Below are 27769 nucleotides of genomic sequence, written 5' to 3'. Positions count from 1 at the left end.
TTCGTCCCTGGGACAATTTAAGATTATGTACCAAATTTCATTGAATTATCTTAAAAATTGCGACCTGTAGTTTGATTACAAAGTTTACATGGACGGACAGACGGACGGACGGACATCGCTAAATCGACTCAGAAAATGATTCTAAGCCGATTGGTGGGTATAGGACCAATATTATTGTGCGTTACAAACATCAGCACAAACCCAATATACCCTCCCCACTAAAGTGGTGTAGGGTATAAATACCCCACCTGCTAGCTACTTTTTATTAAACCCCAGATAACTGTTTCATTTTTGGTAACTTGACAAAAGTTTAGGTTTTGTAGAGAGGAACTAATTTTGTTAAGACCCAGAAAAATTTATATTAGGAGATTTTAGGATGTAGATCTCGTACGGGTTCTATGACTTATTAGGGAGAATGATTTGTATATTTATAAACCATATTCCCGTCGATTTCTTTCTTACGTCGATATTTTTACGACGACCTTACCATAATAGGCCGGTTATGTATAATATATTATATATTTTAGCAGGGTGTATTATCTATACGCAGAACCTTTTCATGTCGAATTTAATCAAATAATATATGTGGGATGACTTACACGTAACCGCATTAGTTCTTACACCACTAATCCTATCTATCCCTTTTTGACAATTCGTTAATTGTTCGCCAAAGCAATAGCGAATAATGCAAAAGACATACAAGATAGAGTCAGAGATATAGTTGAGCCGTTGAATTGAAAAGTAGTGTTGAGAAAACTTCAGACAGTGCACATTAGTTGTTTAAAATATTTAACAAAAAGAGATTTGTAATATTATTTAAAATTGTCACATGAATTAATAAACTGAAATATTATTAAAAAAAGAACATTAACTCATATGTAAATTGGCTAAATAAAAAGGTAAGAACCCTACAAAATTGGGGGCTCAACCGGGATTTCTTTCCAAAAAAAATTTAGCCAAAGTTAGTGACAAAAAAAAAAAAAAAATTAAAATATTAACCTAAAGCAACATTAAGGCTTACATAAACGTTTTTGGTACAAAAAAAATTAATTTTGTTCGTAAAAACAAATAAAAAATATTGTACCGTTTCATATGAAATACAATTAAGTGGCCTTGAAAATCAAGACGTTAGCTGTGCAAAAAGAATTTTTGAAGAATTTACAGCAAAGAAGAAGTGGATAAATTACAAAAAACAAGCAACTATTTTTGGAAACCCGGTACGTGTTATCACCGAAAGAGGTACAGCATTTACCTCGAAAGAATTCGAAGAGTACTGTAAAAAGGAAGATATTCAACACTTGTTAATCGCTACCGGAGTGCCAAGAGGAAACGGTCAAGTCGAGAGAGTGCATCGTGTGGTCGTGCCCATGTTAGCCAAAATGTGCGCCGAGCAGCCGAACAACTGGTACCGATATGTAGATCGAGTCCAACAAATCTTGAACAATATCCCATCAAGAAGCACGCAGAATACCCCTTTTAAAATTTTAACAGGCATCGATAAGAGAACAAGAGAAGATTTCGAGTTAAAGAAAATATGTGTGAAACTAGCAATTGAAGAATTGCAATATGAACGTGATCAAATTCGTGAGAACGCCAGAGAAAATATTTTGAAAATCCAAACGGAAAACAAGAAAACTTATGACAAGAACAGAATTGCAGCCAAGCAATATGATTTGGGTGATCTAGTCGCAATAAAACGTACTCATTACGGCATCTACATGAAATTACGACAGAAATTTTTGGGTCCGTACAAAGTAGTCGCAAAATTGAACCACGAAAGATATGAAGTGGAAAAAGTTGGAGAATGTGAGGGTGCTAGGAGATGTGCAACCGTTGCTGAATTCATGAAGCCTTGGAATCCGACTTCGAGGCCGAAGTCATCGTCAGGATACCCGAATGTGGGATGACTTACACGTATTTGGGTATTTGTGTTCTTACAACACTAATCCTATCTATCCCTTTTTGACAACTGTTCGCCAAAGCAATAGCGAATAATACAATAGCGAAAAATACAAAGACATACAAGATAGAGTCAGAGTTATAGTTGAGCCGTTGAATTGAAAAGTAGTGTTGAGAAAACTTCAGACAGTGCACATTAGTTCTTTAAAATATTAAACAAAAAGAGATTTGTAATATTATTTAAAATTGTCACATGAACATTAACTCATATATAAATTGGCTAAATAAAAAGGTAAGAACCCTACATATATAATCAGTTAATAATGAATTATGTGGAATTAGGTGATTTTCATAAGTGAGCCTGATAACCCTGGACATATTATTTTGTATTAAGGAATGTACCGAGAAACGGCGTTTTCTCACTTTATCGAACAATTATTTTTAAGTGGTGTTAAAATTGTGATAATTTTTAGCTTATACAGAAAAATCGTTAAAAAATAGTTTGTGGGTTTACTTGGTCCATTTCAGATTTTTTTAGATTAAATTTTTTTAGATTAAAAATTGTGATTTATAGAACTTTAAAGTTAAATGTCGAATATATTCGACGTTCGAAGAATTGTCACCAAAAAAGTACCACCAATATTTTTTATAAATATTGTTTTGTAAAATGTATTCTTACACATATATCAATACAATACAATTTAAATCTGCATATGCCGATCCAGTAAAATATTATTTTTTTTTTTGGCCATAAAATTAGCTGTTTTTTATATGTTGTTAAAAAGCACTTATTCAAAAGTAGTCATTAGTGATAATTTCTTAAAACCTGATTTTAAAATACTTAAAAAATATTTAAAAAGTTCTTTGAAAATATCAATTATAAATATAATAAAGTCTTCAGTTGCATCTGAAAGAAAAAAATTAAAAGTAAAGTTAAAAATTAAATCCAAAAATGCCTTAAAACATAGTCTAGTGTCATTTCGACTATTTTCGATAAAACCACGGAAAGGACTATAAAACCTCTGATAAAACATCACCTCTGATGTTGGTGGAGGTTAAAAAAAATTGCTTTTAAATTTCACAAATTTACTTTTTTTGAAATGGAAATATTCCAGGAAAAAATTATAATAAAACCCCTTTTCACTAATTCTTCATTAGCATTTAAACTCATTATTTAAACACTGTCATTTTCTTTTTTGTAGAACACAATTCTTAACTCTCATTCAAATGCATAAAATGTGCAAAACAAATGACAAAGCCGAAAATAAAGTAATTCTAAAGTAATTCAAAGAATGTTATTACTAGAGAACTTTAAAGTAAGACGGTAATTAATAGTCTTTGAAAAGTAAGTAGTTATGGAAGTACAACCCATTACCAAGAATTTACTAGGATATTTGCCCACAAAACTCAATTCGACTAAAAGTTATGTTAAGACTTTATGTATATTACAATTTAACTACAAGATAAAGAATAATTTGAAATAAAAACACTTTTTTCTTTTAAGGCAAAATGATATAGCACCCCCTATGTAAAACAAACACATTAACCATTAACCATATCACAACTATGGTTGGGCCTTCAGCAGGAATAGACCAAAGGGAGCGATACTCTAAAGTTCGCAAACGTACATACTATTCCTAAAAACCGGTTTTTATTGCTGGCTTAATTATTTTTAAAATTGGTGCATGTTTACGTTAATGTTTTTGTTTAAATGTAATTATTAACAAAACGTGTTAAAAAATAGTTCAATATTTGTGGTTGCTTTCAAAAACCAGTTTATAGTCAAATTAAATTCCTTTAATTAATTCAGAATGAATTGCGATTTATAAAACAAAAATGAGCCAACAGGGAAAATTTAATTAAAACCAACTTCTTAATTACCATATACTATAGATACAGAAAACGCCACAATCTAAAAAAAGAGACTTGGAAATGAAAAACCTCTAAGGTGTGTTTTAAAAACAGTCTGACTTCAATTGAGTGTGTCCCACGCAAATTCCTTTTTCTTTAGAGTGAATTAGCATCTGTCGTAAAAAGCGTTTCCAAAGAAAAAGCTAAAGTTTATTACAAGTTCATATTTCGTGGTTGTTCGTGTGGTTGTTGGTTTCCTTTTAATTTGTATAGACATTATTTTGCATTTTGAATTATGCGTTCGAATGTGTGTTGACATATTTAATAATAAAACTGACTCCTTACGCCACTGGCCATATCGGTTGGTTGGTTTCTGGAACTTTTTTATTTTTCAAATGGCCATATAATAATGAGATTTTAAAAACTTACAGTTGCTGCAGCTCTGCAACTGATTACTTATTTAAGTGGTTGTTACGTTGGTACGTTTTAAGTTTTAAAACGAAAATTAAGTTAAAGTAATAAAATAGCAACAACAGCAACAACAGCAACATTTTTTATATTCCACAAGAAATATATAAAAACAAGTAGGAAAGTATAGTCGGGCATGTCCGACATTTATATAGTACCCTAATACCCATGAGTATATTTTTAAAATTTTTACTTTTTATAAAGAAACTTTTATGTTGAATATTATTCCAAAATATTTAATCAATTTATTGATAAAAAACCAAAATTTCTAAATGGGGCTTTATATAGGTCAAATATGGGCCGATCCTCGGTAAATTTGGGAAAAGGATATATTTTTAAATAACAGTTAGTTTTGTTGAGTTTCATTGCGATACAAATGGTTACAAATCAATTTTAGATATTTAAGACATTTTTTGAAGGGGGGTTTGTATGGGGGCTAGGGTCAAATAAGGGCCAATCCTTACGAAAATTTGTAGTGTCATTTATACTTATATAAAACATATTTGTACCAATTTTTAGAGAGATAATAGAATATTTGACGTAATTATGGCAAATCGGGAGGTACAGTTGTATGGAGGCTAGGTGAAATAATGGACCGATTTCAACCATTTTCAATCCTTATGCCAAAAAACATGCTTGGTCCAAATTTCATCAAATTATCTTGAAAATTGCGGCCTGTACCTTGCGCACAAGGTTTACATGGACAGCCAGCCAGCCGGACAGACGGACGGACATGTCTTAATCGACGGTATACTTTAAGGTGGGTATTGAACCAATATTTTTGTATGTTACAAACATCAGCACAAACGTATAATACCCTCCAAACTATAGTGGTGTAGGATATAAATAGTAAAAAATAAGCACTCGTAACAAAATAAATGCACATTTGTTTTAAAGTTGCAGTTGACAACTTTTCATTGAGGTGTGGGCGTTAATAATTTTATGCCACCAATATGCGAATGAATGCCTTGTTGTTAGCTAACAATCCCAGTTTAATATTACCAATTGTTGTTGTTATTATTAACAGACACTTATTCAAATAGTCAGTCTGAAAGTCAGTCACATATACTTGCATATGTAGTTGAAGTTATCAGTTCGTCAGTCACTCAGTTAAGTACGTATAATAATAAAGTTTAGGTTAAATACAACCAATTCAAATTTTTTTTCAGTTGATATTAAATTATAAAAAACTATAGAATTGTATGGACTTATTGTCGGTTTATGGAGCATTTGACTGCTTAAAAATATAAACTATTTTGAATATCAACTTCAATTAAAACTTGATTATATCACAACAAAACCGTGGACGAATTTCAGTTTCGTATGCAAAACACATTTCGATATCGAAATTTAATTTTGTATTTATAATTTATTGTTATATTGAAAACTTCACTACATACACATAATTAAAATTTTGAAAATATCTATCAAGAAGCTGTTTTAATTACTTAAATTAGCTTTATGTTATGTTTATCAATATTTCAATATTTTGTAATCAATTTTGTAATCAATTTTGTAAATTTGATGGGAAAATGTATATGATTGTTGCTGGTTCGTGGCATCCAAAATTCCATTATTATTAAAATATTTTTGTACATTTTATTTTTTAATATTTTTGGTATGTAATAATCATATATTTCAGAAATTCTCCATATGGTATTTCTAAGATGCCGCAAAAATTGTGTAACGAAATGTATTAACAAATATTAATTTTGTTGTTTCCTTAGTTTTATTTCATTTTTTTATTTTCTTATTTATCATGCTCAACCACTTACATTATGTACGTGGTACTTATGAAATATCTATGAAATTTTATACATACATAGGTATATATATGCATTATTTTTATGATATACTTATAAAAATACGTTTGTGTTGGCTTAAACTCTTAAGAAATACATACTGGTGCAAATATGGTCAATTGAATATATATACGTGGACTTACAATGTTTATCCTCATGAGATTCATATTATAGTCGCAAAAAAGAAAACGCTTAAAAAATACGAACAAACAAACAACCTTCCAGAGCAAAAAAAAAAAAAAAAAACAACAGATAGCAACAATTTAACACATAAAACGGAGCATCTAATGCCCATCCAAACGCTCATTCAAAACATACGATTACGTTTCGATATTTTTATGGGCATTAAGTTGAAACGCTTTGCAACAAGATGCACATTTTCTAAATCAGACTTGGAAAAGTCTCTTTGCGCATTGTTATGGATCTTTCGGTTATCGTTTTGTATCGTTTCGTTTCAGCTGCAAGCTTAAAAAAAAAACAAATAAAACTTTTTGCCGCTGTTGTTGTTTATTGTAGTCGCAATAAGTAGATTTGTGGCAAATAAATACATTTGTGCTCTATGTAAGTGAACATGCAGCTGTTTAACAACAAAATGTTGTATAAAGTTGCAATCTTGCAATTCCTGGCAACAAACACAGAGACACGCAAACTTGCTCAAAAACACAGACACATAAACTGTTGCATTCAACAACTAACAGCAGCACCAGAAACTACCGATTGTTGACTTTCCTGTTGCCTATCGTACTTGTACTGCACGTCTGTCTGACTGCTTGCCTGTCCCAGTGTTGCGACTTTAACTGCATTTTCTAATTTTCCTCCTCTTTTTATGTTTGTTTTTCTACTTTTTATTTTACTGCAATTTCATTTTCTTCATCACCATCGATTTTCTAGTTAATTATATATTTTGATCATACGCATGATCAAAAAAAAAAAAAAAATAAAAAATAGATCGTTTTTATGTATGTGTGGGTACGTATGTATGCGTGTTAGTATATTCATATGTATGTGTGTGTTTGTAGAGTGTTGCATTTTATGGATATAAATTATATTCCTTATCGACGATTACAAATGTTTCAACCCATATTTGGTGAAAATCTATTGATTCTATTCCCCACCACAGATCATTTTATTACATTACAGTTTACTAGCAAATACATGTGCGCTTAAATTCATGAGACAGTTAGTAAACGGGCGAACGATCGAATGAACAAACGACCCACAAAACAAAGGTGTTCCCATTGCAAAACTTTTGTTTTATTGCTCGTTGACTGACCCATATTTACTCGATGACACGTTTTGTCTAGTATTTATTTTCTTTTGTTATTTCACTTTGTGTTCGTTTTTTATGTGAATATTGATATTTTTATCGGTTTACATGGAATTGGTCCATTTTTGCTTTTGTTTATTGATATTGTTGCAGCTTTTGATTGTCTTATTCCCCCTTGATTTTAATTCCTTTGACAGTATTTAGTGATGTGTGCTCGATATAAAGTAAATTGGCACATTTGTAACCATGTGCATATGTATGCGTGTATGAAATATTTGTAATGGCATTTATTGAATAGAGTAATCTTTGAACTTTTCATTTGATAAATTTGTTGTTTATAAATAATGTAGAAATATAAAAAAGTACACTTAATATTTTATTAAAACGAATTAGGCTGTAATAAGCGTTTTATTGCAAAGTTCAGGGATTCAGGCATTTTCTTTGAAGCATCTCACAAAATGTGGAATTATATTCAACTCACATACTATGTTGTATTGATCAACATATTTTCGGATCGCTCTGTACGATATTGCTGAAATATTGTGTTATTATTTAAAAACTATTAACAGACTATCAGTAAATAACATTTTCTATGAATATATAAAAAGCCCTGCTGTTCGTGTCATTAATAAACAAACGGACCTGTTTAGATCATCTCAGAATCTAATAATGAAATAGCCACTTATGACGATTGCCGGTGAAAGGGCCATAATAAAATTTAGTGAACTACTTTTAACATAATTATGTGAAATAAATTTTTATTTTATTTTTTTTTTTCATTATTGCTGGCTGATTTGCTGTCGAGGCGTCAAAAGTTGAAAGTTTCTGAACTTTTCGCGGCAGACGCGTTACAAAACAGTGTGTAACTTGTTAAATGAAAGTATACTATTTCAACTTTTTTGACAGGAGCCTATAATGCGTACAACGCATGTTGTATACTTCCACCTTTTTAAAATTAATTATTTGTTATGAGCAAACTGCCACTGTTTTCAAACTGCCACAAATAACAATTTTGATTACTTAAAGTTACTCTGAATATGGACCCGCTCGGAAATACATCACTACACTGCATCTGATGATTAGTTTGCGATGCTAGTGCACATTTAATATACATATAGAGTCCATTCATTTATCGTATCATCTATTTCATGATGCGAGTTTTAATTCGAATTTATTAATAGAAACAAAAGTTTGTGCAAAATATTTGATGAAAGTTTAAGCCTTAATTACGCTAAAATTCGTTTTATTCATAACAATCAAGAAACAAGGGAGTTGAGGAATTAGGAAAACATAGCTGTGGCTTAAAATGTAAATTAAATTGGACATTTAACAACCAGTAAAAAATACATTTAATGCAAGGAAAACTTGTGCAACAAAGAAACTCTAAAATTTCAATTAGTTTATGTGGTTAGTGGCACATACAACAACAGAATAAATGAATGTGCAACAAACTACTCAACATTGTTGTAGTAAATTTCCATTTTGGCAAATATTCAAAACGACTTGTTTTGTTGTCGGCCTATGTTTTGTATTGTAAATAAGTAAATGTTTGTTAGTTTGTATGTTTTGGTTTTTTCCAACAAAATTGAGTGCAGTGGCAAATTTACTCGTATTTAACAAACAATTTTTAAGGAACTTATTTCGTTTATTAAGTGTTTATAATTTAATAGTTTTGTATAAATAAACATTTTACACGGCATTTGTCAGTTGTGGGGAATGACACCGAGTCCAAAATATAGACAGAGTAACAGGCAAACAGACAAATATTCAGTCACTTTTACACAAAATAAGAGATCTAACGAATGAGAGCAGAGAAGGCGATGAAAGAGAAGGATGGGGAAAACCGATATACTATAGACACCAAACGAGTTAGTCTGTCATTTGGTCGATTGTTGTTGGCTAAGTCTTTAACAATATGCATGAAACACGAAAGTCATGCGGCCAAGCCTTTCAAATTCAGGAAACCACAAAAATAATAAAAAATTAAACTGAAATTGGAAAAAAACTACTAATAAATAAGCGACATAGTACTAAACTATAAATTTATTTAAGCACCTTTACACTCTCCAACATTTATCGAAGTAAAATACAAAATGAACATGGATCCAGCTGGGGTGGAGGGGGAAGTTTGTTTGGTTTACTACATAGGAATATTCAGTCTACTCCAGCTAGACATTAAACAGACAGTCGTTAGGCAGACAAAAAAAAACAGACTGACGATGTGGAGACAAACGGTGGAACGGGAGTGACAAACATTTAACTTTCGAATTGCATATAAATACATATGTATGTATGTCCAAATACTTTTAGTGTGTCAAAGAGGTTAATAAATTTACATATCAATTTTAAAATATTTATACATATAAATATATTTAAGTTGTTTTTTTTTTTTTGTTTTTACATTCGTAATTCCTTGATAATCTCTTGTGTCATTTTATTATTGTCAACAACTTACGACACATACATACGTACATATGTAAAATGTTTCAATAATAGATTTGTGACCAAATTCAAATTTGCTGAACATTTTACTAACCAAAAATTGCTTTCATATAAAACAACAATAATTGTGTAGAGATAAATGGCCACAAGGACATTTCAGAAAACTTACACTTAGACTAAAGAATGAGCTTTTGGTGTCGATAACATTTTAATCATTATAAAAGGAAGAAATGTCATATTAGGGCTGTTCACAAGATATATCATTGGATATGTAGTGGCCTTTCATTAAGCACATAAATATTTTGCGACCAATATATAACGTTTTCAACCTAATCAAAACGTTTTACCCATTAAATTTTTTTGTACCAAAGGATCCCCACAAGTGAATGCGTTATTCGTATAGGATATATTGAAACATACTAAACCTACTTCCTTTAAAAGAAGGACTGAGTGCATGCGATGCCTCCATGAATCGAACACTTAGTCGATTAAGCCATATTTCCCCGGGTGACTGTCCAATGAAACATTGTGATGTACAGGTTAAAATTTTCAATAGAATTTGATAAAATTTGGCATTATTAAAATCGGCGCACTATTTTAGGTTTATGTAGTCCTGAATAATACTTACTAAATTGATACATAACTTTTACATAAACATAATTCTCTATACTACATTTAATGAAGATTGGCCATAAAATAAGCATTACATCAAGTTTAGCAGCAACGCTTTTTTAAGCACAAAAAAATAAAAAAATATATAAAAATCCTGCAATTAGTTTTGATTTGTTTCCTTTTGTTAGGTAGTATGTTGTTATTTATATTATTATTATTTTTTATATTTTTATTTGACCTAAAAATTGTTTATCAAAATTTAAACAATTTTTTCATGTTGTTTCCAATTTTAGAAACTTGATCAGTTTTTATAAATTATCGTTGTGTTATAGTTACACTTCAAGGACGTTGTATGTATTATTTGTACGTATGTACGTACAAACATACATATAGCATGTTGTTGTTGCAATATTTATGTTTCTGATCCGTTGTTGTATATTTTTTGGTTGATTTGTTCATGTTTTTTTTTTTTGTTTCACTGCATTGGTGTCTTGTTTCTAAATTGTACAGTCATGGTTCCATTTAATTTTTGGGGTTTTGTTTTACAATAGTTTTTACTTAAAACGATTAAATCTTTACTACAAGTACATACATACAATCATATACAATAATACTTTTAAAGAGTAATAATAGTTTTAAATTAAATAAACTAAATACTATTTATTTACGTTGTAAAACTTATTTTTTTTACACAATCAAACGCAAAATACAATTTTTTTTAAATTTTCTACACGATTTCTAATTTTAAATGCTTAAGAAATAGTTTTTGTGAATTATTTAGAAAAAATATAAAATTTAAAAAAGAAAATATTTCTCATAATTACATTTAAAATTTTTAATTTTGAAATTTTTTTCGTTTCCTAATTATTGACTTTAATGCAGCTGTGAATTAGAAATGGCAGTTAGTCATTAATAATCGATGTGGTATTGGGTATTTTGGATAACTACAAAATAATTAAGTTTGTATGTAACTGTGTTACTATTGTTGCATTATTGGCAATATGAATATTTAGAGTTAATCGTTTTTAGTATGCCTGCTGCTGAAACCCCACAATTGCTCTAGAGATTTGAGTAGGAAATTAAGCCATTAGATGAAATAGAAAGTATAAATTTTGAAATGTCTATACATTTTGTATTTTATTATTGCATTGATGTAGTTAATGTTTAACATCATTAATAAACTTTTTTCCAGTCAATCAATTAGCGATTGTATTTCAAAAATTGTTTCGTTTATATAATTTGCTACAGGAAGTAACATGTGTATTTCATAAAAAATCGTAATAATAAATTACACAAGTTCATCGGAGACTGAATCATCATAATGAAAATACATAAAGACACTATCGTGTTAAGTGATCCAACTTAATGAAATCGATTTGGATGAAATTTGCAACAAGGTTGGTATCTATCATTCAGGAGCAGCAAGACTCTTGTTAAAATTAGACATTTTGGTCATACAAAGAAATACAAAGAATATATATATTATTATATATATATATATATATTATATATATATATATATATATATATATATATATATATATATATATATATATATATATATATATATATATATATATATATATATATATATATATATATATATATATATATATATATATTATATATATATATATATATATAAATGTATGCACAAATGTTATAAGACGATATCACTTAAACAATATCTGCAATTATTTTGTTTTGGAAACCTGAAAATTAAAAAACTTGTACACATAAAATAGCTAAACAGTGGTAATAAAAAATAAAACTCCTTACTTAAAATAGTAAGTAGTAAAAAGTGTTTTTATTATTTTTTTACTCGTTACTTTTTAATGTATGTTTAAGAATCGATTTAGTTACCATCAAGATTTTTTAAAGCAATTGCATATTTTACATCGATAAAGGCATCATAATAAAGTTTCAAATCAATTTTCATTTCAGTACAAAAATATAATTTTTTCCGGCACCTTTATCGATTTGAGTATATGTAAATATGTTTGTGAATGTTTAAATTTAAAGCGGGTTTTTTATTTGAATTCTAACTAATAATATTTTTTTTAACAATATCACATAAACAAATAGATTTCTATGATAACTTCATATATGAAAAATATTATATTTATTATAATTATTAAGTTGATCTATTATTCAAAAACACACATAGAGATACAAGTAAATTATAAATATTTTTGTTTAATAAATTTAATTTATGAAATACATATGTATGTATGTATGTATGTATGTATGTAAATAAATATGGAAAAATTCAGTTATTCAGTTAACAAGTCAGTCAGTCATTAAATAAGTACATGGGTAGGTATTTGTTGGTTTTTTTTCAGTAGAATGATAAATATAAATAAAATATTTTTATTTCAATTTTACAAATAAGGATAAGCTGAAATGGCGCCATAATTCTAAGCATATTAAATACATTTCAATTAATTGCAAATGACTTTGCAATTGGTAACAACAATAACGACAACAACTTGGTTAAAAATATTTTTTTATATTAATATAAAACAAATACAAAAAACACTAATCTAACAAATAAATTACTTACTTGTTGCATAACATTTTATACATACATACAGATTAATGTACAATCTGTAACATTTTATTAAGAGCAGTTAAAAATTACAAAAAAAATAATAAAAACAACGTGGATATAGCAAATAGTTATTTATATTTGTATATTTGAGATTGTAAAATAAACAATTATCGTTTGCTCATGAATGTGCAACACTGCAACAATTAAACATCTCTTACCAGTTGTTCAAAAGTTATGACATTTCTTCTATCTTAATTTAGATTTCTTCACCTAAAGCGAACATTTCGCTCTTTTACAGGGTCCAAAATAACATTTAAAAAAAATTAGGTCACGATATCTCAAATTCCAGATGTGATGAAAGTCTGAAGTCAGTTTCGTATTCGGCGCTGTTTAATCCCTTAGAAAAGTATAACTTGGTCTCAGGGTTTCGACTTTTTCAAAATTTGTCGACCGGTGTTATTATTCCATAATTATACATAAAATATAGAATATATCGAAAATAAATAAAAACTCTTTACACCATGTCTATACTTGACAAACGCAACACTGAACAATTTTAACAATTTTTCCAGTTCAATGAATCGTTTCTTTTAGTTTTTCCTACAAGTAAATGGTCAACAAAATTCTGTCGGACAGTTTCAGAAAAGTATATATTCCAGTTTTTTAATATTTTTCCGGACATTGTACATTAAAAATGATAAACACTGCTTTTAACAAAATTATTCCGAGTGTTTTTATTTAGTAAACACGTTAAACAGTAGTCGCATGTTTCAAATGAAATATATGTATTTGAACGTAGAGTGTTAATAAATTCGTATGTAGTACATACATATGTATGTACATATATACACATATCGACATATGTAATGTAAAAGGTTGTAACAACAATTTTCAAAATTTTAAATAATTTTTTAATAAACATATTTGAATATAAATGTGGCATCAGAAATTATCAATTATGTTACTTATTAAGACTTTCCGACTAATAAAAATGTCTAATTTGGTGTTACGCCCTTTTTGATTTTTATATTAATAAAGTCGGTGTTTTTGATAATAGAGCTCTAATAATATGCGATAACATATATTTTGATGCAGTTGACAATTTTCAATAAAAAGTTGATATTTTTATGCCCTTTTGCATTACGGGGTACGATATGTATGTATGTATGTATGTATGTATGTATGTATGTATGTATGTATGTATGTATGTATGTATGTATGTATGTATGTATGTATGTATGTATGTATGTATGTATGTTTATATTGGAGTATTTTCAGATACATTAAATTTTTTTCTAAGTATTCAAAATACATTAAAAGTATGTTTGTCTGTATACGTGTAGTTAAACTATAAAAAATACTCGTTTACCAGTTTGCTGCAAGTTTCAACTCCAAACATTTTGAGTTTAAATGTATTTGTAACTTAGTTTTTGCTTATAATTTCGCTTCAGTTCAAGCATTTTTCTAAATCTGTTTCTTTTTGAATATTTATTAACGTTTTTTCAGTTTTTTCTGTTGTTAGTTTGCTTTTTTATGAGTTTTTGGTATTCTCACCACATTGACCTTAAAGATAAACATCTCATGTTTTATACAATTTTTATTGGAAATGGTTCATTCTCCATCTGCTCTGCAAAATTAGAAATGAAATTCACACGAATCTTTTAATAAAGCCGCAAACCCAAGAAAGGGCAACAAAAGCGTTTCTATAAAACTCATTCATGATTGAATTTTTCAAATACAAAGGTCACTTTCGCTAAAAATGCCAAAGAATAAAAAAAAACAAAAAAGATGAAAAGAAATAATGCCACAAATTTAGATAGAGAACATGGCAGCAACAAAAGCTATTAAAGGAATTAATTTGACCCCAACAACAACAAAAGCAAAGAGTATGATACGAAAACTATCAGATTGCAATGTGTACTTCCAGTTTAAGTTTTATGTAGACAAAATACGAACTCTACAGGACCAGTAAATAGTTTAATTAAATCTACAAAGAATAAAATAAATATTTTTAACTGTTTTCAATTTTAAGTGCAGTTTCTCATTTGGTATACTAAGTTAGCCAATCCCAAAATCTCGGGATTTTTTGGGAATAAGAATTCCTGTGTTTTATTCTCATTAACCAGCAAACAAATTTAATTAATTAACTGTAAAATGATTGGATTTTTGGTTATAAAACATGATTTTTGTATCCGGCATTGCCCGGGGTTTTAAGTGGTTTCATAACATTATACTTAACATTTTACCGCTTATATTTTTCAACTTTCAGAAATATTGATATTATGTTGACTTAAAACAACTTCCATGACATTCACCAAAATACATATTTTGCCTTGCGTTTTCGAAATATACATATTTCTCAGACAATTAAACTCAATGTTTGAAATATTGTGAATTTAGAAAATAAATAAAATATCTTAATGCACCGAAGTTCTTGTTTCGCCAATTATTCAAACTTTGTCATATTTGTGTCAACTTTTGGTCCAACTTTTGCAGCGGAACTTTGCTACATACTATTTTACTTTGAAAAGCTTGATTAAGTACCCAGCAAAAAAGAGCTTCCAAAAGATGTAGAATTTACTCCATGGAAGTACTGAAAAAGACCCGAAGAAGTGATGATTTTAACACAGGCTTGACATAGGAGGAATGTCCTTTTTATTTAATTCCAAATTCATTACTTCCGAAGTCATTCTCAAAAAGTAAGTTTTATGCCCTTTTTGAAGTTATTCGAAAGTGAAATTGTATTATTATAGAATAAGTTTATAAATGATAATATTAAAATAAAATTTTATATCTCACAAAAAATTAAGAACAAAAAAATATATTTAGCATAGAAAAAATATAAATATTTTCGCTTTTTCTGAAGTCAATAAACATCACTTACAGAAGGTAAAAAAGTTCACTAATTGCTACTTCTGAAGTAATAATAAATGTTATTCTTTTGAAAGTATTTCGCTCAATTTTGCTGGGTATATATAAAAAATATGTCTACGTAAAAACATTATTATTGTGTTGGATGTTTAAAGATATGGAAGTTTATAGAACATATATACATACCTTTATGTATATAAAGTATATAATTTTTGAGTTTTGATAAATAAAACGCTCTTAACCCAATATTTCCTTACATGAATTAAGATTTTTTCACAAAAATTTATTTTTAAGCAAAAAAGACCCTCCAGAAAATGATTATCATTCCAAAAACAATAACTTAGTGTATCCAGCATCACATGAGACCATATCAATTTACAAATTTGTTAATTGTCCGTGTATGTATTAAGTATTTGTATGTTAACAATTTAAAATTGAACAATTTTTATTCAAATGAATGAGTTTGTTAGATATGAAACCCGATACAATCCATACCGTTGGCAAACATAAAATGTTTTTAGCACAAACATTAGTTATTGCAGGCCTTTGCTAAAAAATTAAATTAACATTTTATTTTATTTATTTATTTACTTTAATATTCAATCCTTTAACTAATATACATTTTTATAAAAGTCTTGCTTGGCAATTTCAAATTAAAACATTAAACATATATTTAAATTTAATAACGTCTGTCAAATCTTTATGTAGATTTGAAACCTGACAAATTTCTACATAAAACTGATAAGCTTTACAATTCTTACCAAAGATAAAACAACTACACACATACGTTTTAAGAAATTTTTAATTTTTTTACATTTTTTTCCCGAAACTGAAATTTTGTTTAATTCCATTTCTTACAACAACAATCTAAATTTTCTTTCTTGATTTTTTAAAAAAAAAACAATGTTTATTTTTGCAATAAAACACATTGGTGGCTTTAACTGTTTTTATAGTTTGTTGTTGAATTTTAATTTTCATCAGCAACCAATTTTTGTACATAACTACATATACATATGCATATACATATATGTGCTTCTGCAACAATATCATTGCCGTCAGTGTCACCACATCCGGTGACAACTGATGTTGCGTAAGAAAATATGTGTAATTTTGTATTTTCTTTAGAAGTGTTTTGTAATTTGTTGTTTGTTGCAAGAGTCTTAAAAAGATTATTATTTTGTATTATTATTACTGATACTGCCGTTATTGCTTGTTAAAGCTTGCCCAATAAACAATGAAGGATATGTTTATAAATCTTTGATATTAAGGGCCTTATTTATTACAATTTATCAATGTTTTATAATACAATAGTTCATACAAATTTTGTTCTCTTAATCTTTGATAAATGTTAAGATTAAGGAGGAAAATATTTTACAAATTTTGAAGCATTTCTTGTTTAGAACATTTTTAAGTTGTGCCCAGAATGTATGACTGTTTAAATCCAAATATAGCAATGGAATGCATGTAGACACATTGACAGACAAACTGACAGCTAGACAGGCGGACGGTCCAGTCGAATGGTCAAGCAAACGCAACTAAAACAAAAATGTAAAGGAACGAAACAACAAAATATGCATGTAGTCCTATACCCTGCATAACCTATAACCAGGTTACCCTGAATTATCTGATGTTAAAGTAAAATACTACGTTTGGTCGAATTGCTCTTTTAAAGACTGCTAAAATATGTTAAAATTCTCTTGTTTTCGGCGTGAGAGAAATTTTTACGTCAAAGCTAAGCTAAGTTGTTTTTGGTTTATTTAATAAAGAAACAACTTTTAAAGTGATGTATTTAAATTTGGAAGAAAGCTTTCTTTTGAGCAAAAAAAAATCAGCAAAAACGTACATTTTGAAAAAATTAAGTGACAAATATTAAAATAATATAATTCTTGAGTTAAAAAATATTTCTTTGATAGATAGACTATAATGCTCTTAAAGAACGTTGTAAAAGCTTTCTTTTGAGAAAAAGGACCCATTTTAAAATATAAAAACATTTTTTAACCTTATTAAAAAAAACTGTATGATCAAAATAACCAACTTTGACCTCCTGTAATTATGGCAGTTCTTGACCGAAAGTACTAAGCTATTTGCAAATATCATCTAAATCGATTTTTTCACTTAGCTCAAATATATGTACATAAGTTAATACGTACAGTATATAATTTCAAAAATATGTTGACTCCTTGCAGAATCGCTGGGTAAATTCTTGCTATTGCAAAAGTTGTAATAATATATTCATTTGGATTTTAGCTAAAAATGGAGGAACAATATTAACAAATAATAAAAACGTTTTATTTCTATTTTCTCGTTGCAGCAGAAATGGCTTCCAGCAACAATAATACCCACACAAAAAGTAGCAGTAAAAGAAGAAGAAAAAGACACAATCACAGACGATTTACACTGCAACAACAACAGCAGCAACAGCAACCATACCAAGAGCAGCACGCATCTTTGACGGCCATTCCTTCTTCAATAACAACAACACTACCATCAACACTCACCTCCTGCCTCTCCCACAACAACATTTCAACATCATTATCGTCTTCGTCATTACTACCAATATTTTCTTCATTCAATTCATATTCATGTCGAGAATTTACAAAAAATACAGCAACTACAACATCTATGAAATGTTGTGATACAACGTCGTCGTCTTCGACGAAGATGACACGACGACATCTTTCAACCACTGCCTTGTTAAGCTGGACAACGGCATATCGAATATTGACAATCAGCCTGCTAATTGGCATTCTCAGTCCGTCGTCAGTGTTGTGCGTGGATCCCAAATTTGATCCATCGACGCGTATGCGTCTTGTTTTAGTACCAGCCGATGCCCAGGTCGGCTCAGTCATTTACAGATTGCGTGCCACTGATGAAGAGTTTGACTATCCGTTGACCTTTGAGTTTGTGGGTGATGCATCATCGTCGACGGTCAAGATTGAATCGCTTCCATGCACAAAGTACAATTCGGTGTGTCAGGCAAATGTCGTATTATCACGTCGCCTGGAGCCCGGACGCTATTACGACTTCCAAGTTTCGGTAAAAGACACAAAGGGGGGCATGGCAACTCAATTGTGTTCAATAACAGCCACAAATTTTACAACTCCACACGACCTCATCTTTCCTCACAAACCGGGCATCATTATGATACCAGAGGTAAGTAAATAATCTTGCAAAAATTTATTTGTATTTATATATGTATGTAAGCGCGATTCGTTATGCGTATTTTGCACGCAACTCTTATTAGCTTTTTACCATTTAGCAATCATGCATGCTACTTTGTTGCACCAATAGGCATTGAAGTTTAAACATCTATAAATTACACTTTAGAGATTATTTCCCTGAAGCTTAATGATAAAATTTAATAGTTTACTTTTGCGAAAACCCTAAGGTTTAATCCATTTTCAGAATAGTATAAACTTTTAAGCTTAAACTCATAGGAATTGATTATTTGATTAAAGTATATCTGAATTAATATATTTAGACATCATAATTTTACATTTAATCCATAATTTTTTATCCGATCATATAAAAAATTAATCTTTCATCCACTTTTATTTATATTTAACACAATTTTATAAAATTTCTGCAATTTCATGACATAATTTTGTGATATTAAAAAAGCAAAAATATAAATTGGTTTTGGGAAAAAATTACCAGAAATTCCGCGAAGTTTACAAATAACTAAAGAGAGAAACCCTAATTTTGACTAACCAGAAGAAACTTTCTTCTGTGAATAAACATTTTCTTAATATCTTGTAATTATTCGTAACTTTATTGAATAGCAACATCATTGTGTAGTTGGAGATTTTAAGAGAACAAGGAATCAAGAAAGTCTGGGAGTGGTATCTACACATATCAATCATACATGTGAAATCTTAAAACCTATTAGCTATTACATATTATGTATGTATATAGAAATGGTAGATATGTATTAGAGTAAATATCCACATTTTATAGCATACTCAAGTACTTTTCATTTAATAACATGTATCTATGTATGTACTTGAACTCTTCTAGATTTGTTTATAAATATTCTGCACCCAACTCAAACAACTGGATTCGTAGTTATAAGAGTTTTACATACATTTTGTTTTGGTAGAACTTTAAATTTATGTTTAACTACTTAAGACCTTTTAAGGCTATTCGCTTTATTCATTCCTTAAAATATCTGTTATACGTGAACACTGACAGTGTTGCCATTTTAATTTTCATTCATTTTATTACCAAATAACGATATTTTATAGTTAAAAAAATTTTGTGTCCCTTTGAATCCTGTAAATTTCTTTTTTTTTTTTTTTTTTGTAAAAAAAATTAAATTTCCAAACCTATTTTAAAAATTACCTAGTTCCTAATTTAATATATGTAATTACATCAACACTGAACAAAGACAACAACTTGTTTTCAAATGAAAGAACTTTTGAATGTATGTGTATTATTATGTCTGTGTCACGTTTTGTTTATATTTAATATTCCTGAGCGATACAGTCCCATTGACTAAATAAAATGTTGAAACCTTCCAGTCATATTATTGATTAATGATCTATGTATCTTTGGCTCTTTTCTTTGAATACCATATTATTTTTTATTTTCTTTGTCGGACAAAAAGGAAGGATGATTTTAATTTTTTTAGCGGTTCAAAATACATACAGGAAAATCCCACTATAACGCACAATATTTTGTCAGACCAATTAAATTTTACAACTATGTAATATGAATGCTAAAGGAAGGAAGGATATTATATTTCTGCCCAATTCGTTTTTCTTAAATGCGCACAAATTATACACACGAATTTTCATTGAACAAAATTCGTTATAATAAGTTTTATCTGTATATTCATACCAATAAGAATATTTATTTAAGAAGAAAAAAGTTAAAACGATCAAATTAATATTAAAATTCATAATAAATTTTATATAAAAAAAGCATTTTGGCCATCCATATAAATTACATAACTTAATTTTTAAGACAAATTTATTCTATAGTTTTATATTCGGCTGTGACGAATCTTATAATTTCATGTTTCTGGGTTCATTTTTATAGAAAATTCAAAAAGTACCTTTTGAAAAGCGAAAAAGTTCCAAAAAGTTCCCTTTTATGAGATCTCACCTAATTCTGAATCTACATAATTAATTTCATGTTCCTAGGATCAATATTATATAATATTCAAAAAGTACCTTTTGAAAAACAAAAAAGTACTAAAAAGTTCCCTTTTATGGGTTCTCACTTAATCCAGGTTCTATATGATTAATTTCCTAAACGGTTAAAGCTAAAGAGCTGAAATTTGGACAGGGGGTTGGTCTCCCACCAAATAGATCCACTTAGACGGAATTCGCATGTTTAGGGGTAAAAAAGGGTAAATTCGGTAACCTCATATCTCCTAAACTAGAAAAAATACAAAAATAGTTTAAAGCTTATCGTCGTTCATTTAAAAAATAAGCGGACAGGTGTCTGGTACTTTTTTCAATTTCGGCTCCTTTAGAGAATAAACGGGTAAAAACCGTATTTTGGTACTTTTTTTGCACCCCATGTATCTTTTAAACCAGTGAACATTGAAACAATATTTTTGACTTCTTCATAACTTGACGAAAAAAATAAAAATATAAATTTAGTACTTTTTAGTTATTCGGATGTTTAAGGGGTGAAAATTGTACCTATTTCTCGTACTTTTTTCATAAAACATTGATTTTGGTTTATTTACTTATACATATAAATACAAATATAAATACGGGCTCCCACTACGATGTTGCAACATTTTGGAATATAATTTATATTTCGTTAATGGGTCGAAAAAAGTACCAAAAGGGGTAAAAACGGGAAATTATTCAAACACAATAATCCATTTTAGATAAAATTTTTGGATTTAGAAACACTGAATATGCTACTGAGGTGTTATTTGGAACCCCGGTACCAAGTTATATTTTTTGGTACTTTTTCATTCTTCATCTGGTACTTTTTGAGTTTTCTTTTATATTGAAATCGAAACATGAAAATAATAATAAAGGGACTTTTCGGTACTTTTTCGTTCTACACAGGTATTTTTTGAGTTTTCTTTAAAATTAAACCTAGAAGCATAAAATTAAGCATGTAGAGCCCGGAGTAAATGAGAATCTATAAAAGGGGACTTTTTGGTACTTTTTCGAACTTCGACTGGTACTTTTTGAATTTTCTATTAAATTTAACCTAGAAACATGAAATTAAGCATGTAGAGCCCGGAGTAAATGAGAATCTATAAAAGGGGAATTTTTGGTACTTTTTCGTTCTACAAAAGGTATTTTTTGAGTTTTCTATAAAATTAACCTAGAAAAATGAAATGAATCATGTAGAGCTCGGAGTAAATGAGAATCTATAAAAGGGACATTTTTGGTACTTTTTCGTTCTTCAAAAGGTACTTTTTGAATTTCATATAATATTGAACCTAGAAACATGAAATTAATTATGTAGAGGATGGATTAAATGAGAACCTATAAAAGGGGACTTTTGGTACTTTTCCGTTCTTCGAAAGGTACTTTTTGGATTTTTGTATAATATTGAACCTAGAAACATGAAATTAAGCAGGTAGAGCCCGGAGTAAATGAGAATCTATAAAAGGGGACTTTTTGGTACTGTTTCGTTCTACAAAAGTTACTTTTTGAGTTTTCTATAAAATTTAACCTAGAAACATGAAATTAAGCCCGGAGTAAATGAGAATCTATAAAAGAGGACTTTTTGGTACTTTTTCGTTCTTCAAAGGGACTTTTTGAATTTCCTATGATATTGAACCTAGAAACATGGACCTAAGTATGTAGATCCTGGATTAAGTGAAAACATATAAAAGGGAACTTTTTGGTACTCTTTCGTTCTTTAAAATGTACATTTTGAATTTTCTATAATATTGAACCTAGAAACATGAAATTAAGCATTTAGAGCCTGGATTAAGTGAGATCCTATAAAAGGGCACCTTTTGGTACTTTTTCGTTGTTCAAAAGGTACTTTTTGTGTTTTTATAATATTGATCCTAGAAACATGAAATAAAGCATGTGGAGTTAATTAGAATCTATAAAAGTGGGCCCTTTGGTAGACATAAAACTAAGCAATCAGGGATTTGAGTGAATGAAAATTTAAACTGGAATATTTTCTGGTACTTTTTTGTTCTTTAATTGGTACTTTTTGAATTTTATATAACATTGAACTTAGGAACATGAAATTAAATAAAATAGGTCTTTTGGTACTTTTTCGTACTTCACTGGTTCTGGCACTTTTAGAGTTTTCTAAAATATTGAATATATAAACATAAAATTAAACACGCGGTACTTTGGTACTTTTTTGTTCTTTTACTAATACTTTTCTATAATATTAAACCTAAAAACATAAAATTGTAAAAAATCTGTATGCGATTTTTTTGGTTTCTTGTAGAAAATTTAACATGCGTCATCCTGATTTAATGAAATTATATAAAAAGGCACTGTCTTGTACTTTTTCGTTCTTCAACTGTTTTTTAATTTTCTGTAATATTGAGACTAGAATCATAAAATCAAACTTAAAGAGTTCTCTTAAAGGGGAATTTTTTATATTGCAGATATATAAACATTTACAATAATGGTATTTATTTTATTCCATTACGATGAGGGCACACTGGGTATAGTATTATTAAATATTATATAAATTTCAAAAAGTACATTTTGTACTTCAAAAAGTAGAAGTGTCGTCTAATCCAGGTTATTTTGTATTGAATTTCATCAATATTTTAGTTACTGAAAACATTTATATGTTTATGACAATTATAAATTTGAGAATGATTCTCTGAAAAATAATTATTTTTATAACAAATAAATAATGATAATTATGTAAACATATTATATTATTTATAACCATTTAAACTATCAAATAACCATTAAATGGTAGGTTTTGACATGTTTACCCATATAATGTTTAAGATATAAGTAAAATATGTGTACTATTAAAAATATTTTGTTATCGCCATTTTTATATCAGTTGTATGGTTTATACGTATTAGATCGGATTAAAAAAATTGTTAAGCAAACGCAGTTTTGAAATAATAATGAAAAATAAATTATATCTAAAAATATAATAGTAAACAATATTAAATTCAATAAAATAGATTCTGATTATGATACAACTATAATTTTTCTCTGCGTGTGGGTTCAATATAATAGAAAATTTAAAAAGTTCTCACCTCATTCAGATTCTACATACTTAATTAAATATTTCTGGGTACAATATAATAAAAAATTCAAAAAGTACTTTATGAAAATCAGAAAAGTACCAAAAATTTTACTTTTTTGAGTTCTCGCCTAAATCCGACTTTACACACTTAATTTCATGTTTCTAGATTCAATATTGTAAGGTATACCTTTTAAAAAACGAAAAAGTACCACGTTTCTTTTATGACTTCTAACTTAAGCCACCATCCACATTTTAAATTGTGTTTTTTAAGACCGTATTTCTGATAGAATTATTATTATAGGATCTTACAGATATCTGGGGAATAACGCTCATGGCTAAATAAACTCAGCGATCTATTTATACGTTATAGTGTCGGACAAGTATATTATAGAAATTACAAAGGGAATGACAAACGCATTACATATATTTTTGGGAAACTTGTATATGGTACCATTAATAGGTGGATTATCATGATGTCCATGGACGTTATGTCACACCCAAAATAGTCATCATGGATATAACTTACAATTTCAAAAGTATTATAATGTCCGTGCTCTGTAACACTTTTAAAATATAAAGTTTCGAAAAAATTCTTTTAGATTTAAGAAACTTGCACTCTTTACCTGGAAAGAATTGCTCGGAACTTTGGTGTTTGTTGTATTTTACATTCACTTTTACTTTATTAAGCGTTTTCATGATAAATATACTATTTTCAATCCACGGGCTTTATGCCACTTATCTATTAGACATTGTGACACTTATGAAAGTATCATAATGTCCATTGGCACATTTAGGTGAGTCATAACTTCCATGGACATTATGACGCGCCACCCCTTTCATATTAAGAAAACATGGGAGCTGCTTTTCCCACAAAATGTAAATATGAAAATGTTTATAAGCAGCTATGATTTATATGTGATAATTTTAAAAAAATTATAAGAAAATATAATTTCAATTTTTTGTCATGTTTTCATATTCTATTGTACAAAATTTCTATATGATCCTTATTCTGCTACAATAATTATATGAGCGATTTCGTGTCAAGCGACTTAATTTCGAAACCATTGGTGGAGACTTTATCCCAATCGAAAAAATTGGTTTCTTGAGTGTTTAAACTGTAAAATACAAATATTTTACATGTTCTTAAATATACATACAAATGTATGTATCTTTGATGGTCTACGACAAATCAGAATATGGCACATATTTTTCGAAGATAGGTATAAAAATGTGTAGGAACTATAATCGAATTTCCAGAAAAATTAATTTCAGAGCTCTAAGAACACATTGCTTACCAAATAAAATATTTTAAATTGGCAAGTTAAATTTTAAATTTAAAATATAGAAGAAAACATTATACTTAGCACTGTTATATGGATACAGGCATTTTATAAAATTTAGCATTCATGATTTTTTAAGTGTAAAAGAAGAACAATAAGATTGAAAAACAACATCGAATTCATTAACCCGTTTTAGAAAACCACATGTAATTAGAGGTAAATTATGTAGTGTTTTAAAAAGTTGTATAGAAACAGCAAATAGTTTGGAGTACGTGTTGTTACAACAATAACGAAAACAAGGGCAAAAACATTGCCACCAACACCATTACCAAGGTGCAATTATCCTTAATTATAATGAAACACCATTATTATATTTTTTATAAACAACCACAATAAACTTTTAAATTGAATAGAATGACGACTGACTTACTTATTGACAGATAGGCAGATAGACAGACCTACAGATAAATTAAATGCCAATGACTAGATACATGAAATATTAAGGTGAAGAGAAAATATCCATAAAGATGAGAATTAATATTAAAAAGAAGTGTAACAATATTAACAAATCATACATGTGTATACATGTATATACATACACACGTGTGAATGTCTGAAATAATTCAATACAATAAATCATAATGATTATGATCATCATCATTTCAAAGATTTTTATTATGTATTTTTTTATTGTCTGCCTACCAGCCAGCCATTCAGCCTACACTCATTTACGTATAATAAATGTTCTTAAAATCATTTATTTTGTTAATAACTGATTCGAGTCTGTTTGATGTCTTAAAAAAAATTACTCCATCTCGTTTGCTGCTAAATTGTTAACAAACTTAACAAATTATAAAAATTATATTTAATTACACACATCATACTTTTAAAATTATTTTTTATGTAAATTGATTGTTTATTAATGAGCGTTTTTTATTATTGTGTTTTTTTTTTTCATTACAGGATGCTAAACGTGGCACCGAATTGGATTATGTGATTGCACGTAAAAATCCATTATTCCAGAAACCAGTCTACCTCGAACTATGGGTAAGTCAATACATATTACTGCTAAGTATAACAGTTTAAAGAGCGCATAAATAATGTATTTATTTGCTATACAGATTATTTAAATTGACACTTTTTCCCTTTTATCGTTGCAGGGTTCTCCCCTTTTTGCCATAAGACAAAAAATAGTTTCTCCTGAAACAACAGAAGGAACTATATTTTTATTGGGACCATTGGATTTTGAGAAACAAGCCATGTACCATTTGACCATATTGGCAAATGTAAGTAAACAGCATTTCAAATACAACATACATACATACATACAAACTTCCATACAAATTTACTTACAACTACATAAATACTTACAATCAAAATACCCGTTCGTTTATTTGTTTGGACGTCTTTAACCCAGAGTGAATAAAATAGCACTTGAACTAGTTTTTTGTCCAACCAACTAAACCTACAGTCAACGAGTAAATATTACTCGTAAAAAACCAAGCCTTTTTTGAAATAGTTGCAAAACAAATCTATACCTGCATGGTACATGGAAATATTTCCCCACCCCCTTTCATGACTATAGTAGTTTAAACGAATTAATGGAATTTGTTAAGAAAAATTAATGGATAAATAGTTAACAATTTAACTTGATTTAATCCATTTAAGTTATATCTACTGGACCTTTTAAACTAAACTCTTTTCAACCGAAAAACAATATTACGGACAAACTCTAAGATTCTCTTTAGGAGAAGCCGTTTATTTTTAATCTTCTTGGCACTCCGTATAACATGTTATATTGTAGCTATGCTTGCTGTAACACAAAGTTTTTTCTTTAATTTTTATCGCAAGATTTGTTGAGTTGGAGACATTAATAATATAAGCCAGTTAATAATATAAGCCAGTTATCTGGCTTATAAAATGAAACTCGAAATTTTTAAGGAACCAAGATGTTTTTGTAAAATATTTTTAGGATCGGTCAATAATCTATCCTACCTCCCATATAAATTTCTCATCAGAAAATGACCTTAATGTTCATAACTCACTTAAAAATACCAGTATAGCAACTAAATTCTAATAAATAAACAGGTTGCTAGCATTTAAAACAATCCATAAAATCACTTCCATACATATTCTACTTTTAGCTTTGCAAATGATAAATTTTTATAAGTTACAAAAAGTAGTAAAAGATTTGTTGAAATTATATCAGATCTTTTGATTTAGTATCGGGTATTTCTTTATTCAATATTACATTAATTTATGGGTAAAAAGTAACATTAAAATTTTATTCGACAAAAATTGTTCGAATTATTCTTTATTCTAAATTGCAATTTTTTTCGTTTTAGAAAAACAAATAGTTTTCCTCGAATAATCGACTAATTACAAAGACAACCCTAATATTTAAGTACATTTAAATCAGTACAGTAGGGAGAAGAAATAACTAATAAACAGATGTTTTAACTGAAAATTAATATTTATTTTCTGGACTCAATATGTGATGAGCTAAGTTCAAACTAAAAAAAATTTAAATAATTTAAAATTGGGGGAACATCATAATTTTTCC

The 27769-nt window shown here is 28.5% G+C and overlaps 1 protein-coding gene across 1 annotated transcript in view; it reads left to right on the top strand.

Annotated features, from left to right (window-relative positions):
- The window catches only part of LOC111678641 (cadherin-86C), a 105549-nt gene that overhangs the window by 41989 nt on the left and 35791 nt on the right, over positions 1-27769 (top strand). Inside the window, exons 2-4 of the mRNA XM_046950690.1 lie at positions 18075-18916; positions 26170-26253; positions 26367-26492. Coding sequence (XP_046806646.1) covers positions 18075-18916; positions 26170-26253; positions 26367-26492 — 1052 coding nt within the window. The remainder of the gene's footprint in view (positions 1-18074; positions 18917-26169; positions 26254-26366; positions 26493-27769) is intronic.

The sequence above is a fragment of the Lucilia cuprina genome, chromosome 4, assembly GCF_022045245.1.
Source record: "Lucilia cuprina isolate Lc7/37 chromosome 4, ASM2204524v1, whole genome shotgun sequence".
Lineage (NCBI taxonomy): Eukaryota > Metazoa > Arthropoda > Insecta > Diptera > Calliphoridae > Lucilia > Lucilia cuprina.
Note: the sequence above shows the minus strand (reverse complement) of the source record. Positions and strands in the feature narration are given on the sequence as shown.